The sequence below is a fragment of the Callorhinchus milii genome, unplaced genomic scaffold (assembly GCF_018977255.1).
Source record: "Callorhinchus milii isolate IMCB2004 unplaced genomic scaffold, IMCB_Cmil_1.0 Scaffold4, whole genome shotgun sequence".
Taxonomy (NCBI): domain Eukaryota; kingdom Metazoa; phylum Chordata; class Chondrichthyes; order Chimaeriformes; family Callorhinchidae; genus Callorhinchus; species Callorhinchus milii.
This window is the reverse complement of record NW_024704745.1, coordinates 9,740,125-9,757,750: the sequence shown is the minus strand read 5'-3', so window position 1 is coordinate 9,757,750 and position 17,626 is coordinate 9,740,125. Positions and strand designations below refer to the sequence as shown.

The window sequence follows — 17,626 nt, the reverse complement described above, 5'->3', positions numbered from 1 at the left end:
TGGAGACGGTGAGAGAGATAGGAATTGAACCAGGCAAGGGCAGGTCCGCAAAGATTAAGTAAAGAGAGGCAGTGTATGAGGATGGAGTGGTTGACAGTGTCAAAGGTGGCAGAGAGGTTGAGAAGGACAAGTAGGCAGAGGGAGCCCTGATCACAGATGTACAGGTGGACAATAAAGATCCCATGGTGCAAGAGAAAGGCTTCTACTGTCCTGGCTGACGATTTCCCACATAAAATTAGTAATTCATTTCATTGCCGTTTGTGGGACATTCTTCTGCTACTTTTGCCTGTAAAATACACAGTCACTCCACAGCAAATCCTGTCAAGCACTTAGAATCATTGCATCGATGTGATAAGGCACTATATGGCCCTGTTTGCCGGTGACAGTTCTAGGGTGAGGTATTCTGTCCCTGGGGCCAAATTTGCTCTGTCTTGAGTTCAGGAATAAAATTGAGCAAATAAAAATAAACTTATAAAACAGTTAACGCTCATCAGAGAAATAGCCATGAATCAAACAAGCTTCTCCAGTACTGCCAGGACCAGAAATAATAACGCTTGCATTTGATATAGCGCCTTATCACATCGATGAGACGTCTCAAAGGTGTTTCACAGAATATACTGTCAAGTGGATTGACTGTATATTTTGTGGGCGAAACGCGGCAGCCAATTGCGGGCAGCGGTGTCCCACAAACAGTCGTGGATTGAATGACAATTTTTTTTGGGGGGGGAAGGATTATTACCCTCAGAAAGTGATCCGGCAATTGACTCAACAACCAGGTTCCTAATTACTGCTAGGTAAACAGGAGTGTGAAGGAAAACCCGGGTGGGTTCTCTCGCTCGCGAGGCGAACTCGCTAACCACCGAGGTACGGGTTTTTTGTTTTGTTTAACACGCACATATAACATGGAGTCCTGCAGCTCAGTGGTTAGAGCACTCACCTCGCAAGTGAGAGACCTGGGTTCGATTCCCGGCGGGGCGAAACCTTGGGCAAGTTTCCTCACTCCACACGCCCGACAATAATCCCTCAAGAAAAAAAAACAAAAGCCCAAAACAATAAAATTGGTCACTTCAATCCGCGACTGTTTGCGGGACCCGGCTGCGCGCAATTGGCCGCCGCGTCCCGCCCCACAAATACACGGTCCGTTCACTTTACCGCACGCTCCGCCGAGCGCTCCGAGGCGTCGCGAAGACGTGAAAAGCGCTGTATCGAAACGCGAGGGTGATCCTTTATCATCATCGTTATCATCGTCGTCGTTGTCGTCATCGTCAACCTCGCGATTAACACCCGCGGCTCCTCGGGGTTGGGTTTGCAACGCCGCGGTGGCAACCTCGCGGCCGCCTCGAGCTCGGCTCTCGCTGACAACGTCTTGCGCGTACCAGGGGGAGACCGTCCCGTCAAGTCAAGTCAAGTCAAGTCAGGGTCGGGGTCGGTGTAGTAAATAGGGAAGCAGTTGGTAGCCTTGACGGGGAAGGAATTGGGGTGGTGGTGGAGGAGGAGGGAGGGTGGGTGGGGTGGGGTGGGAGGAGGGAGGAGGGGGAAGGTCAACCAGCAACCAAGCGGAGCCAAGTGAAGTGAGGATGAAGTGAAGTGAGGATGAAGCGAAGTGCAGTGAAGTGCAGTGCAGGGTTCGGAGTTCACAGCCTCTCACCCCCCACAGCAGCGAGTCACCTCCGGTGGTGCAGCAGCCATTTTGTCTATCCGAGGAAACCTTTCCCGCTGGAGCGCACCCACCATCACCACCACCACCACATCACACAACACACACACACACACACAGAGAGAGAGAAAAAAATACACAAACACCATTGAAACAACAACGCGTTGGGGGTGGGGTGAGGGGGAGGGGGGGAAATAAGGATTATCTTACGTTTCTTTTGACACACACACACACACATAAAAAAAAAGGGGGGCGAGTCCGGGAAGGGGTGGAAGGAGGAGAAGAAGCAGAAGAAGAAGAAGAAGAGGGGGGGGAAAAAAAAACGCCAACAACCGCCACCACCACCACCACCATCATCATCATCATCATCACCTCCTCCACCTCCACCTCCTCCTCACCACAAGCCGAGGCGCGGCAGTAAGAGGAAGGAGGGGAGAGGGCGGTGTGTGTGTGAGTGAGTGTGTGTGTGTGAGTGAGTGAGTGAGTGAGTGCGCGGCTCCCGAGGGCCCCGGGGACGGGGACGGGGGGGACGGGGACGGGTTGGAAAGGAAAAGCCGTGAGATGTCGAACGAGGAGAGCTACAAGGCCATCATCCGCTACCTGACCAACGAGCGGGAGCCGTACGCGCCCGGCACCGAGGGCAACGTCAAGCGCAAGATCCGCAAGGCCGCCGCCTGCTACGTGGTCCGCCGGGGCACCCTGTACTACCAGAAGAAGCGCAAGGACAAGGACCAGTTCGACGAGCTGCAGGTGGTGCTGGAGGCCGACGCCCGCCGGGAGCTCATCGCCTCCTTCCACCGGAGCCCCGAAGGCTTCCACCTCACCCGGGACCAGACCTGGAAGAACATCTCGCAGACTTACTGGTGGAGAGGTGAGGAGGGAGGAGGCGGAGGGGGGAGGCGGAGGGGAGGGCGGCCCGTGGACGCTCACGGCACCCGAGGCCCCGGGGGGAAGATGGAGCTGAGGCACCGACTCCCGGGGAAGGGAGGGGTGTGAGGGGGAAGATGGAGCTGAGGCACCGACTCCCGGGGAAGGGGGAAGATGGAGCTGAGGCACCGACTCCGGGCCCCGGGGGGGGGTTGGGGTGTGAGGGGGAAGATGGAGCTGAGGCACCGACTCCCGGGCCCCGGGGAGAGGGGGGGGGTGTGAGGGGGAAGATGGAGCTGAGGCACCGACTCCGGGCCCCGGGGAGGGGGGGGGGGTGTGAGGGGGAAGATGGAGCTGAGGCACCGACTCCCGGGGAGGGGGGGGGAGGGGTGTGAGGGGGAAGATGGAGCTGAGGCACCGACTCCGGGCCCCGGGGGTGGAGGGGGAAGACGGAGTTGGGACACCGTGTCCCAGACTGTGGGGGAAGACGGAGTTGGGACACCTCTCCGGGCACAAGGGAATGGTCACTTTAGCCGAGAAGGGGGAAGGGGGTGTTGGTGGGGGGTGTTCTGCTGATTTATGTGAAATTAGGGGAAATGGAGGCTCCCATCATTGACCTCGTGGGTTAAGGCCCCATCAAGAAGATGGTGGGGATGGTGATGATAATTAGGTTGTACTGTACTCTCTGCTCAGCGCTTCTGTGGGATGTCTCAAGGACCCGATGGGGCACTGTATCAAATGCGAGGATTATTTTATATATATATATATATATATATCCATATAATCTTCCCCCCTCCCCACACACAAACAACAACAACAAAATGACATTTATAGAGCGCCTTTCACATCGGGAGGACGTCCCAAAGCGCTGAACAGTCAGGTGTCGGGGCCCGAGCAATGGGGGAGGGGGGGTGTAGGGGTGAGGGAAGGCAGAGAGGTTGGGAGGGAGACCAAAGGCACGGTCGAAGAGAAGGGTCTTGAGACCGGGCTTGAAGGAGACGAGGGAGGAAGAGAGGCGAAGGGACCGTGGGATGGAGTTCCAGAGTGTGGGGGTAGAGAGGCTGATAGCTCGGCCACCGATGGTAGGGCGGGTCAGGCGGGAGACATGGAGCAGACCGAGCCCATTGAACGGAGGGAGCGGGCAGGTTGGTAGGGAGTCAGCAGGTCAGAGAAGTAGGAAGGGGCAAGGCCATAGATGCACTCTCCGACAAATATAATAATGTAAAAATGTGGTCACTCAATCCACGATGGTTTGTGGGACATGGCTGTGCGCAATTGGCTGCCGCGTTTCTCCCACAAAACACACAAGTCGCAACCCTTTACGGTATATTCTGTGAAGAGCTTTGAGACGTCTCGAAGACGTGATGTGGCACTATAAGGATTATTGTGATTATTATCTTTACATTTGGTGTAGCACCTTTCACGTTGGAGGACGTTTCAAAGCACTTCACAAGATATACTGCAAAGTTGAGTGATGGTGTGTTTTGTGGGCAAAGATGCAGGAGAGGAGAGATTTTTCCCTCATCCCAGATAACCAGGGCTTTCATAGTCTTCATGGTGGTCATGGATGATTCCCCACGATTGAATGGAGACTGAACACAAACTGCACTCACAAACCTCTGATCAGGACTAATTAAACAAAGGTTTGGGAACACATTGTTCAAAAGAATGTGTACAAAATATAGTGACCTAAAGATGATGGAGAATAAGGTTTCATATAATTGTTTTTATGTGCCTTCTTAACAGCTATCATTTTTTGAAAAAGATTTGCACCACCATAATGCACTACAACTTGATATCCAAGTAACATCATTATCATGGTTGGTTTTGTGTTGCTTTAGGGTTTTAGAACAGTGTAAATTTTTACTTAGCAATTTTCTCTCCGGAAAAGCAAAACTGCATAAAGCATATCTTTCCCTAGAGGATTGTGTTGCGGTACTGCTGGATTTTACAGCTAGAACTGCGTAGCAATGTCTGGCAAGCTTCCCGCTGTTTGTCCAGCTAGGTTACCCTTAGTCATTAGCACTTTGGCTTTCCGGGTTGATATCTAGTGACACTAGAGATGTGGGTATTGGCAGGATCTGACTTCATTGCAATACCCTTACTCTGTGAAGTCTCACACGTGAATAATAGCTGCAAGAAGGTGACCAATGCATGTAGAATTGTACCCCAGAAGAACATAAAAATGAGTCAAGATATTCAGGAAAAGAAACAAAAGTGTTGCAATCCATAGATCTAATCTACCTGTTTATCAAAGTAAGGATTCTGGAAAGTTCAACCTGGCTGGAGCAGTCTTGTTTAATAAATGATTTGCAGTATGATTTAGTGACTATATTCTCTTGGCAGATCAGTTTGGTACTCCTATTGTTTCTTTTGAAAAGAAATGCAACTTGAAAACTATTCTTACTATGCATATTTTGGATTGAAAAGAGGAACTGAGTTCTCGTCTTGTCTCCCTCACCTGTGGGATGTGTCCTAACATTATCTCTCTGTGTTGCTGATGATGTTTTGCTTTATTTCAAGGTATATTTAAGCAAGTGAAAGATTACATCAGAGAATGCATTCAGTGCAAGGAAAGAGTTGATCGAAACAGATCATTGTCCACCGATACAATGGAAATCTTGTTGGGAATAGATACTCCAACAATAGGAGATAGTAATGAAACTGATGATGAGTTGAGCAACTCGGAAGGAAGACTCAATACTGTACCAAGGTCTACCAGAAAGAAAACTGTCCCAAAACAAGAATTGGTATTTGTGAGTAATGTTTTGCTGTATCACAGAAATTAACGTTCCAACCAAAAGTGTTTTGTTTTTTGCGGCGGGGGGGAGCACTGGTGGGGGGGGGGGGCGGGAGAGAAAGTTTAGTAGTTCAATTGACAATGGTTTAATGAACATTTACAGTTAAAATGGCAATAGACCAAATGCAGTATGTATGGAAGGGCTAGAAATTGAAAAATAATTCCTCCTTCCTATCTGATTCTGGCAAGTATTAACCCTGCGATGTAGACAAGTGAGGGAGAATACAGCCGAAAGAGCTTGTAGAGGTGGTGCAAGATTATGGCAGGATTTGATGGTTAATACAAGGATCTTGATCTGACTAGGTAGTGGGAGCTTGGAAAGAGAGAGGGGCGTGGGGGTTGGTGTAACAGGCACATGGAGCGGTGCAGTTCAGTATACAATTTGATGATACTTATTATTTATAAATCAATTTTTAAAAATCTTTATTCAGGTGGACAGCAAAGGTCTGGTAAAACGGAAATCTGAAAAGCACAGTCAGAAGGTGTTAGAGCAACTCAACCTTCAGAGACTGTCCAACCAGTTTTGTGATGTCACGCTTCTAATTGAGGGAGAGGAGTACAAAGCACATAAATCCACTCTGGCAGCAAGCAGCGAGTATTTTCGAGAACTCTTCATTGAAAAGGGAGCAGTTTCTAGTCACGAAGCTGTTGTGGATCTCTCAGGTATGAATCAAGTTTTAAAACTTGCTCATCAAGGTGAGGAATAACTATACCAGTTGTACGATGGGACAGACTAGGATGATTTATAATTAAATTGCAGCAGTTTGTATTCATTATGTTAATTTAGTTCACTGTATCATTGCAGATATATAAATTCCAATAATTCCAGGAAAGTGTTGAGGTACAGGAGGGACCCATTAATTTTTCTACTTGCCTAATCATTTACCAACAGTTAAGCAGCTGATACTATATTTGAGATTTTAATTCATTTGTTTCCCTTCGAGTTTATTTCATATTAAATTTCCATTTGCCCCTTCTGGACTCGAGGTCTGTGTACCACATGTAGTCAATGAGTCAGATGACCTTCCACCAGGTCTCTTCCAAAGGTGCTGTAAACCAGTTGCCAAGAAATTTGTGATTTGTGTTCTGGGAAGGTTAATCCACCAGTTTCTCCCAACTAATGGGAAGTGTTTGGTATCTATTCTTCTTCCACTGTGATATAGCTGAGATTGGTAACTCATTGGAGTGAAAATTGAATCAATGCACTATTTAGTTTGCTTTGGTTTGTCTACTTGAAAATCAAATACAGTATTCAAAAAATATTACCATCTCTCTCTCTAGGGTTTAGTAAGACCAGTTTTCTTCCATTGCTGGAATTTGCCTACACATCTATCTTGGCGTTTGACTTCTGTCACATGGCTGATGTTGCCACCCTGGCACGCCACCTACTGATGAATGAAGTATTGGAGATCTGTGAACATGTACACAAGCAGCTGGAGGAAAGAAAAATCACTGTGTACCAGAAAGGAGACATAAAAATGGTGAATTCTGGAGACAATATTGGTGAGATAGATGTGAACATGGATGTCAATGTTTCAGAACAACAGGGTGCTGAAAATATTGAAAACACCGAAGGGTCCATCACAATAGTACTTCCTGTAGAGATTCCAGTACCCCCTGAAGCCGCATCATCCAATATGGAAGATATGATCACAAATGAAGCAGTAACGTATGAATCCAAAGCAATAGAACAAATCGAAGAACTGAATATTCAGCCAAGTGAAGATGCTCTGGAATGCCCCACGGAGGACTGTAGTGATGCACGCAACCAAGTTAATCAACAATCTGAGCTTGTAAAAACCACTGTAGTTGGACGAGAACTAGAGAATATGGAGTTTAATAATGAGGATGTCACAGAACTGCCTTCCAGAAAAGAGCAGATGGATACAACTATAATTAACGGGAATGAGACTGAAACAAATGAGGCAAAGAAAGTTGAGTCTATAGAGATAAAGAAAGCCGAGCCTATAGAGACGAGAAAAGATGAGTCTGTGGAGACAAAGCAAGACTGTTCTCCAGAGAGTAAGCAAGACTGCTCTCCAGAGAGTAAACAAGACTGCTCTCCAGAGAGTAAGCAGGACTGCTCTCCAGAGAGTAAGCAGGACTACTCTCCAGAGAATAAGCGAGACTGCTCTCCAGAGAGTAAGCGAGACTGCTCTCCAGAGAGTAAGCGAGACTGCTCTCCAGAGAGTAAGCGAGACTGCTCTCCAGAGAGTAAGCGAGACTGCTCTCCAGAGAGTAAGCGAGACTGCTCTCCAGAGAGTAAGCGAGACTGCTCTCCAGAGAGTAAGCGAGACTGCTCTCCAGAGAGTAAGCGAGACTGCTCTCCAGAGAGTAAGCGAGACTGCTCTCCAGAGAGTAAGCGAGACTGCTCTCCAGAGAGTAAGCGAGACTGCTCTCCAGAGAGTAAGCGAGACTGCTCTCCAGAGAGTAAGCGAGACTGCTCTCCAGAGAGTAAGCGAGACTGCTCTCCAGAGAGTAAGCGAGACTGCTCTCCAGAGAGTAAGCCGGACGGGCCTGCGGCGAGCAAGCCGGACGGGCCTGCGGCGAGCAAGCCGGACGGGCCGGCGGCGAGCAAGCAGGACGGGCCGGCGGCGAGCAAGCAGGACGGGCCGGCGGCGAGCAAGCAGGACGGGCCGGCGGCGAGCAAGCAGGACGGGCCGGCGGCGAGCAAGCAGGACGGGCCGGCGGCGAGCAAGCAGGACGGGCCGGCGGCGAGCAAGCAGGACGGGCCGGCGGCGAGCAAGCAGGACGGGCCGGCGGCGAGCAAGCAGGACGGGCCTGTGCGAACAAAGCGAGACGCTTCTGTGGGGACACAGCAAAGCGAATCTTTGCACATAAAAAAAGAGGAGTCTACAGACAATTTGAATGACAGTGTTTCACCTCCACTAAAACGAAAGCGTGGTCGACCACCAAAATTTAATGACGGTCATAATCCTGGGAATTCTGTTCCTGTTGCCTCATCATCCAAATGCCTTTTAGATGATAGTTACAAAAGCAGATTACGACAGCGTACTCTGGGTGAAGGTGGGTACATCCGATTGCACAAAGGTACTGAGAAGAAACTACGTGCCAGAAAATCCAACCTGAAATCAGCAACTCAGCAGGTAAGACCTAGGTGCAATTTGTCTACTGTGATTTGTGGTCAGCAAGTGAGGGGGCTGGGATGGGATCTTAGTCAAGTACTTTTAATAGTGTGATTGTAGTGGAGTCTTGTAGCTCAGTGGTTAGAGCACTCGCCTTGAAAGCGAGAGACCTGGGTGTGATTCCCAGTAGGGTGAAACATTGGACAAGTTTCCTTACTCTACGTGCCTCTGTTTACCTAGCAGTACTAGGAACCCAGTTGTTAGTTAATTGTTGGATTGCTTTTCCAGGGGTAATAATTCCTTTAAAATAATTGGTCTTTTCAGTCCATGACTTTTTGTGGGACACTGCTGTGCGCAATTGGCTGCTGCGTTTTGCCCACTAACTATACAGTCAATTCACTTTATGGTATACTCTTTGAAGCGCTTTGAGATGTCTCAAAGACGTGATAAGGTGTTATAACAAATCCAGTGCTTGGCTGGCAGCAGTGTCAAAAAAAAATCTTTTATGAATTAGCAAGAGAGAAGAATAATGGTCCCGGATTCATTCACGATACAATGTCTCACTAGCATCATGAATGGGCATAATTGGTGTTTAAGATGCATGTTTTCAAAGCACAGTAGGATGATTGTGAAATATGCTTATATTTCCTGATGTGTGTCAAAGGTTGACTCCAATATCTCCAGCCGATTCTGAAAGAAAAACTTGAAAAGGAGTCAGATAGATTTATTTACATCCTCACAAAAATGAAGAATAACTCAGGGTTCTGAAAACTTTAGAAAACAGACTCTGGTATTGTTATTTATCTATAAAATTGGAAATGGTTTCATCCACAGGTTGCACAGAAACTGGTGAAGAGAGGCAGAAAGATGCAGCCAAAACGAACCCCTATAGAGGGAGATGATGCAGACACAGAACACAAATGTGGTGAATGTGGGAAGGTTTTCCCAAAGCGCTACACCTTAATGATGCACATGATGAAACACAACCGAAGCAAAGAATTCAAGTGCCCGGTGAGAATTTTGAAGGATTGAAAGCTATTTGTTCTCAATGGTGGTCCTAGTGAAATGTTTCTTTTACGGTCTTGTGTGGATGATAGAAATATCAACTGGTTAATTTTTATGGTGTGGCAGGACATCTATAAAATTACACAAGATTTAGCATTTTACAGATTCAGAACGATATTGGTCATTTTTGATTCCAGTTTAGTTCCTGTGTGCTGTCTAACATAGTTAGTCATCTGTGTTTTTTTTTTACAGGTCAGTGACCAATATCGTTCTTGCCAGTATCAGTGAATTTACTGGTGTACTGCAGGATACAAGATACCTGTAGGAAGAGGGAAGACCTATAGAGCAATCTGAAATTAAGCTATACGATCACTGCTGGTGCAGTGGATAACTGCACTGCTTGGCATGCTACTGAGCCATTCAGGCTTAAGTCGTATGTCTGTTTGGGGTGGGGCGTAATATTTGATCTCAAAGGCCTTGCCTAGGGATAGAAAAATGACAGTTGTGAATTTGTTCTTGATTTCTATTTTTTCTTTTAGAAATCCATGCATGTGCAGGCAGGCTCAGCTGTGATGCTCTCCAGTGGTTGAATTATTCTCATTATTCACTATTTCATGTTTAGATGTGAAGATTGGCTGGCTATTTGGCAAGGGGCTGTTGGGCTGTAAATACCTTTGCCAATAGTATACCAGCAACAACAAATTACATTTGTATAGCGCCTTTCACGTCAGGAGGACGTCCCAAGGCGCTGGAGGAGAAAAGTAGAATCAGGAAAAGCAGAAAATGAAACCGCCCTGTCTGCTTTGTGCTATTTCATACAACAGAGAAATGCCACATTTTTTACTTTTAATGTTGGTATAACTTCAATATTTTTCTCTTTCGCTGTAGCTCTGTGAGAAGGAGTTCCTCTACAAAGCCTCTCTGCTTGCTCATCTTTTACGGCACAAACGAAATATTGAACAAATAGATGAGAGTTCTGGAGGAAAGACAAAGAGGCAGTTTATCTGTGATATCTGTGGAAAAACTTTGCCCAAACCTTACAATCTGAGGCTTCACATGCTGAAACATACAGGAGTTAAACCACACATGTGTAAGGTAAGGATCCATATGCATTTAAAGGCAGGCTGAAGTTATTCAAGGTTTTCTTAATTTTTAGAAAATTGTTCTATTTTGCAGGGGATCGGTATCAAAGTTATTTAACAGTTTGATTCTGGGGAACAAACATTTTCAGATTTGATTGGGATGTTGATCATTTCAGACTGGCATATGATAGAGTTAAAATTCCAAAATTATATTCTACGGTTCATGTTTAGGCCACATATTAGTTCAGCAATGGAAAGTGCTGAAATATAAAAATATACAATTAAATTAAAATTATGTTGACGTTTAGATTAGTTTCATAAGCATCATTAAAACTCCTCCTCTCCCCACATTACCATCTACGATACAGTCATGCAAAAAGGAAAACCTTCATGGAACTATCATCACATGTAGTATATGTACATGCACACATTATTAATAAAAACATTAAGAATATTAACAGAAAATAGTATCAGCTAATTGTCTTTGACTCAGTCACTAAAGGAAATCTTTCTACAACTATTCTATTTAGTTGATTAATGCACTGGCAGTATTCGTGTTTCTCCCCTTGGGCTCAGTTGGCTAACCGGTTGTGTGAAGCATTTTGAGATGTCTTCCCAATGTGAAAGGTGTTGTATAAATCTTCTTTCACCAGCAACACAAATACTGTAAAGAATCTTCATAATTTTGTTGGCTAAATGCCACAGGTGATTGCTTCAAAACAACAGTAATTTGGGGTTCAAAAGAATATCAGTAAATTTATATTACCTAAAAGTTGTAGTCATTTGCCTGCAACAGCCAGTAAAAATGCAATCACATTTTTGGCCTATTTTCATAGAAAGAATTAGGCTGGGGAGACGAATGTTCTTCATTTCCCACACCATCACCAACCTAACAAATTCAATACTGAAAATGGTAAGAATTGCTATATATCTATATTATAATGAATAACATACAGTGAAGTGTGTTCTAAGGCTCTGAATTTTTACAGCTCTCATAAATGAAGAATATTTCCATATTTTAACTTTTTTTTAGCTTTGTGGTAAGACCTTTGGTTATAAACACAGTCTGAGATTACACCTGGCTCACCATGAAGGTAAGAGGGAATTCAGCTGTGACGTGTGTGGGAAATCCTTTGCTACTAAACGCAGTCTTCAGGAACATACAAGTGTTCACACCGGTAAGCAAATGATCTAATTCAGAATGAGATCACTGAAGTGTGTCCTGCTCTATGAGATATGTGTAACTTGTTTTGTTGATACAGTGGTATTTTCCCAAATCTTCCTGTGCCTCTATCAGCCATCAATATCAGATAAAGCTGCTTTGGACTTTTAACTGCATTCTCTTGTTATAAAGTGATATGAACCAACTTATAGTGAACAGTCTGGTTGAACCTTTGTGCTGACATTGTGAAGAAATGGTTGATTTCCTCACTCTATATTTTAATTGAAAATGGAAACATTTTATTCTTCTGGATTAAAAACTGGCAATGGAGAATCTGTTATACTTTAATGCAAGTTTTTTTTATATAGAGATGCAAATAGGAATTTGATCTTAATAATAATCCTTTCATTTGATATAGCGCCTTATCACGTCTTCGAGACATCTCAAAGCGCTTCATAGGATACACTGTAAAGTGAATTGTCTGTGTGTTTTTTGGGCGAAATGCGGCAGCCAATTGCACACAGCAGTATCCCTCAAACAGTCGTGGATTGAAGTGACCAATTTTTTTTTTAAGGAATTATTACCCCTCTGGAATGCGATCCAGTTGATTAATACATCTCTGTTTATCTAGCAGTAAATAGGAACCCCAGACGGGTTGCTACTTATTACTCGGTAAACAGAGGCATGTGTGTGGAGTAAGGAAACTTGCCCAATCAAATCCAGGTCATCTCGCTTGCGAGGCGAGTGCTCTAACCACTGAGCAACAGGACTCTGATATCTGATCTATCCATTTATAACATATTGTACCTTGACTGTTTATTTTTAAATATTTTATGCAAAAAAAAATGTGCCCTGCATGAAGGAGAAGGAATTGAAGGGCATGATAGAGAGGATTAGGAGGACTGCAGACTTGTGTGGAATACAAACACCAGTATGAACTAGTTAGACTGACTGGTCCATTTACATGTGGTAATGGTTTCTGTAATTCTGTGAATTCCTTGACTTTAAGAGGCAGTTATTAATTTTACTTGTTTGAAGCATTCACTCTTTTAATTATTGTAGGTGAATCCAAGTACCTGTGTTCAACTTGTGGGAAGTTTTTTAAACGGGCTTCTGGACTTAGCAAGCACTTGAAAAGACACTTGCCGAAGCCTGAGATTAGAAGCTTTCAATGCACCCAGTAAGTCACATCAGATCTTTTTCTGTCTTTTTATTATGTCATGTGAAGTGGATCATTGAAGATAATCTATTATTATTATTTATTGTTGTAAACAAAATCTGGTTTGGGACAGAAATGTTTTTAGCATCAAATTAGAATATAACCACATATACAACATATGGCTTCAGTTGTACTGTCACATTGTAGCACGACTAATTTATGTGATTTGCTCGGTAATCTGGATATTCCAAATTTACAATATCGATGGAAATGGCTGTACTTCGCTCTTCGTTTAATGTGTTAATAATATGGGTTTTCTAAGACATCTATATTGATGTGGCTTTTGAGAACCCCCGTCTTTACTTTTGCAGATGTGAACGAAGTTTCTATGAGGCAAGGGACCTACAGCAGCACATGTACAAGCATCTGGGTGTAAAACCATTTCAGTGTCAGTTCTGTGGGAAGTGTTACAGCTGGAAGAAGGACTGGTATTCTCATGTAAAAGCACATTCTGTTACAGAGCCATATAAGTGAGTACAGTTCAATGTCTATTGAGGGAGAATAATTGTTATGTCCTGAATAAAATGCTGGTAGTATTAATATTTGGTGTGACACATTGTCATGTAGTTATAGTATTGATTGTTCAAGGAATAGTTAAGGAAAGCTCACAAAAATTAATTTGATCCTGGATAGGGAATGTCAGCAGGGACTATTCTATTTTTGTGGGGGAGTAAAGACATGGCTGAGTTTGATATGATGCTGACCAGTATATAATCTAATTATACTTTTCTGCTGATTGTGGAAATATTTGTCATTCCCATGCCCAGGAATGGTCAAATTCAAACTTGCTTTGTGAGGAATTGTAGCTGAACACTTGTTTATTAACTGCATTTCTGGGAAGTGTGTTTGACGGGGCTTCATTAAATGAACAACTTCTTCAGAAGTGTGATTAGTTCAGTTGGACCAGAATCTATGTCCTAGATATGTTTTTTTTAAAAACACATTGCACCACTATTACTATAGTCCTTGTCACCAACATCCTGGAGATGCCCCCAACACAAGTGCCTGTTTTTTCAGATGTACTGTCTGTGGAAAAGAATTCTTTGAGAAAGCCCTTTTCAGACGACATGTGAAGAAAGCCACTCATGGAAAAAAAGGCAGAGCCAAGCAGATTCTGGATCGTACCTGTGAGCACTGTGGGAAGAAGTTTTCACAGCTAAGAGAATATAGAAGGCATATGAACAATCATCAGGGTAAGAACTGATCCTCAGAATTCAAAGAACATCTCTGCCATATTAGTGTGTCCTTTTCTCTATTTACTAATTACCCTTTGATATTTATTTGTTTATTAAAGCCTGGGTGAAAGTCAGATTAGCTTTAATTTTAAACTACAATTCAGGTAAATGTTTGGACAACTCAGTTGTCGCAATGTGGTACAGAAGCAAATATTGCTGTGACACTAAATCGCAACCACACCAAAAATCAAACATTTCTTTAAAAATCTTTACTGATTGACCACCTGAGTTTCGTAGAAATTATATATATTTTAAAATCAGATTAATTTTTATTGAGTTCCCATTTTTAAGATGATACATTTTATGCAGAACAGACTGTTAGCAGGTGCAATTTACCTGCCGTTCCCCTTTTTTCCTCTTGGGTAATTAGTTATCTCCCATTTGGTCTCTTCAATTTCTTGGTATAAACTAGGGAATTGTTACTCATTAGTGCAATACATTAGCAATTACATTGTAGATCAAAAGGTATAAGAGGTATCACAGTGCAACCCTGTTATGACACATAATAATAATAATCCTTGCATTTGATATAGCGCTTTTCACGTCGGGAGGACGTCCCAAAGCACTTCACAGAACACACTGTAAAGTGAATTGACTGTATATTTGTGGGTGAACGCGGCAGCCAATTGCGCACAGCAATGTCCCACAAACAGTCGTGGATTGAAAATGACCAATTTATTATTGTTTTGTTTTTTGGAGGGATTATTATTAGGCGCGTGGAGTAAGGAAACTTGCCCAAGGTTTCGCCCTCTGCCTGGAATTGAACTCAGGTCTCTCGCTTGCAAAGCGAGTGCTCTAACCACTGAGCTACAGGACTCTACACATGTTTGCTTATAAGAAGGTAATCTAGAAATTATTTTCCTTCTAATGTAGGAGTGAAGCCATTTGAATGTTTGACGTGTGGTGTAGCCTGGGCTGATGCTCGCTCTCTCAAGCGGCATGTGCGAACACACACCGGAGAACGACCTTACGTCTGCCCAGTGTGCAATGACGCCTACATTGATGCCCGCAGCCTACGCAAACACATGACCAAGTTTCACAAGGAGCATGTCCCTGGCAAAATCATGTTAGAGAAGGACACCTTGCAGTTTCACAATCAAGGGACTCAGGTAGAGCATGCCATCAGAATCCTAACTGGTGAGATGCAAGAGGAATTGGACAAGACAGAAATAATTGGCGAAGAAATTGAGACTGTCATAGTGACTGGAGAGACCGTTGAAACTGTGGAGGCTGTGGAGGCTGTAGAGGCTGTGGAAGCTGCAGAGGCCGTGGAAGCTGTGGAGGCTGTAGAAAATCAAGAAGAGATTTTGCCCTCACTAACAGACCATGGAATTATGCAAGTGGTCAACTATGTCTTGTCTCAGCAGCAAGGACCAAAACTCACTGAAATTGGTGAGACAGTAGAAGTTGAGGTTGCCCACATTGGAGAGGTTGAGTGAAATAAGGGAGTTGATTTAGGTCTTGACCTGAAAGATGGCAATATGCTCAAATATTCTGGCAATATGGAAGTTCTTCATGATAATAGATTTATGCAGGTAACTAACCAGACACTGATTCGGGCTTTTTATTTATGTATACTGTCAGGCTTTCGCATATATCACTGAGTGATCTACAAGTAAGCAAATAATACCAATGCAAAGATAGGAGGAGATGAGAGAACCTATTAAATTGTAAGATTACAAGACCAGAAGCTATGAGAGCAAAATTAGTTTGTGACGCTTTGAAGCAAGGTGTAAACTTCCACTTATTTTAAAAGCAAATGCAATTTATTTCTACTTTGCATCCTTACTTTAGGCACGGTTTCACAATTTGTATCCAGGTGACGTAAATGCAAACCATCTTGCGTCAGTATTTTGTGTGGAAAGTCTGTACTTATTGATTGGAATACAGAGGAATGAAAATAAACAAAACAGACATCCTGAGAATAGGGTACGGATAGATTTGTACTCCTGAACTATTAGTATTGTAGGTCCAACCAAGTTTTTTTAAAAACTTTACAATGAATATAGGTGAGTTACAAGGACTGTGGGTAGGTGAGTGAATTAAGATTTTTTTTCGTAAAGGATTATAGTTCTACAATTTCTAAATTTACAGTATATTTTTCTCCTTTGACATTTTAACTTCAGGCCCTGTTTTTAGGGTTATTGACATCTTTGAAAGGGAATGTAAACATATCTGTTTAGAAAGGTTTCCATTTGTTTTCCCACCATGTTATCAGTAATATTGGAGAAATAAAACAAGGTTGTCCAATTCATGTTTCATCAACAATTCAAACTACAATTCTCCAGATTTAAGACCTGGCAAAAGTACTGATACAATTGTGTCCCAGGTTACAGAAATACATTTTCTGATTCACTTTGGATTTGTCAATCAAATGGGAGGCCTTCATTGGGTCAGTGGCTTGTGAAAGTGTAATTTATGTAAATAAATGTGGATATGAGATTGGTTTATACATAAGTGATGTGCACATGTATGTATCTTTGTAGTCTTAGTCACTTGCCTCTGTTAATGGAGCTGTGTCTGTGACATGCAGCCAGAAGTGCTTGCAAGAGACATCCATGTGAATTTAGAACACTGAAGGATCATTGGTTGTTCTGTTTTAATGCATTCCAGCAGTTAATAAGGGGGAGGAAAAAAAGCTCTCTGAAAGTACATACGAGAGGGGTTTTGTTTGTAAAATATCAATATTGTGGCTATAAGTTTTCATGCAGAATTATTAAATTACGAAAAACTATGCAGTCTTGTTATCCAAGGTTGAGTTCAAATTTTGTTCATGAGAATAGTTTTCTCTTCATATAATGTGGTCAAAACTGGAACTTAATTGTTGCTTTGCTATCAGTAAAAGCCCTAGTCATCCTGGCTGCTAAATAAATTAATTTTCATTATGTTTAAAATAGTTTTTATTTATTTTTCATGTTGTACCTAGTAGGGAATTGCCAAGTTTATGCCTTTCAATTGCAATGCCTTTCTCAAACTTTAGTTTTTTCTTGCCTTCTCTGACCATGGGATGAGATCCCATAGAAATGTTGAGGGAGGGAGCATTTCTGAAGGGACATTGTTTCTTTTAAGACTGTACACAACTATGCCTGAAGACATCTTGTACATGACTCTCCAGGTGCTTCACACTATATAACACAGGACCTTACTATATAATTGTGTAGAACGATATGACATGGAAAGGAGCCATTCAGCTGAAATTGCCTGTGCTGGTGTTCATACTCCACATCTTCTATACCTCTATTCCCTTTTCTCCCTTGTGTGCATCAAGTTTGCTTTCAAATAAATTGATTCATTTTGCTTCAACCATAGCTTCCAGCTTGGGGAGAAGTTCTGTTTGGGTGTAAGTCTCCAAATGTTATGCCACTCAGTGCAAAATCTCAGCTCACACCAAACGAGTCAACACCACTAGTATCACTATTGTGCTGTATCACAAGAGAAGATTTATTTAGAGTCAACAGACATCCACTCTTAGTGCCTACCCACATTTCTATAAGCAATGTGAGTAGAATTAAT

The 17,626-nt window shown here is 43.3% G+C and overlaps 1 protein-coding gene and 1 non-coding gene across 2 annotated transcripts; both read left to right on the top strand.

Moving 5' to 3' along the window:
* Positions 1 to 2,032: 2,032 nt before the first annotated feature.
* On the top strand, positions 2,033 to 17,421 carry LOC103180192 (zinc finger and BTB domain-containing protein 11). Its single transcript, XM_042334036.1, has 11 exons — positions 2,033 to 2,528; positions 5,048 to 5,280; positions 5,756 to 5,987; positions 6,606 to 8,431; positions 9,245 to 9,421; positions 10,304 to 10,510; positions 11,531 to 11,675; positions 12,722 to 12,839; positions 13,190 to 13,348; positions 13,896 to 14,071; positions 14,987 to 17,421. The coding sequence occupies exons 1-11, from the start codon at positions 2,219 to 2,221 to the stop codon at positions 15,550 to 15,552; spliced, it is 4,149 nt and encodes a 1,382-aa protein (XP_042189970.1). The 5' UTR covers positions 2,033 to 2,218; the 3' UTR covers positions 15,553 to 17,421.
* trnas-uga lies at positions 8,534 to 8,605 on the top strand. The gene has a single exon. It is a non-coding gene; the product is annotated as a tRNA-Ser (tRNA).
* Positions 17,422 to 17,626: the final 205 nt, after the last annotated feature.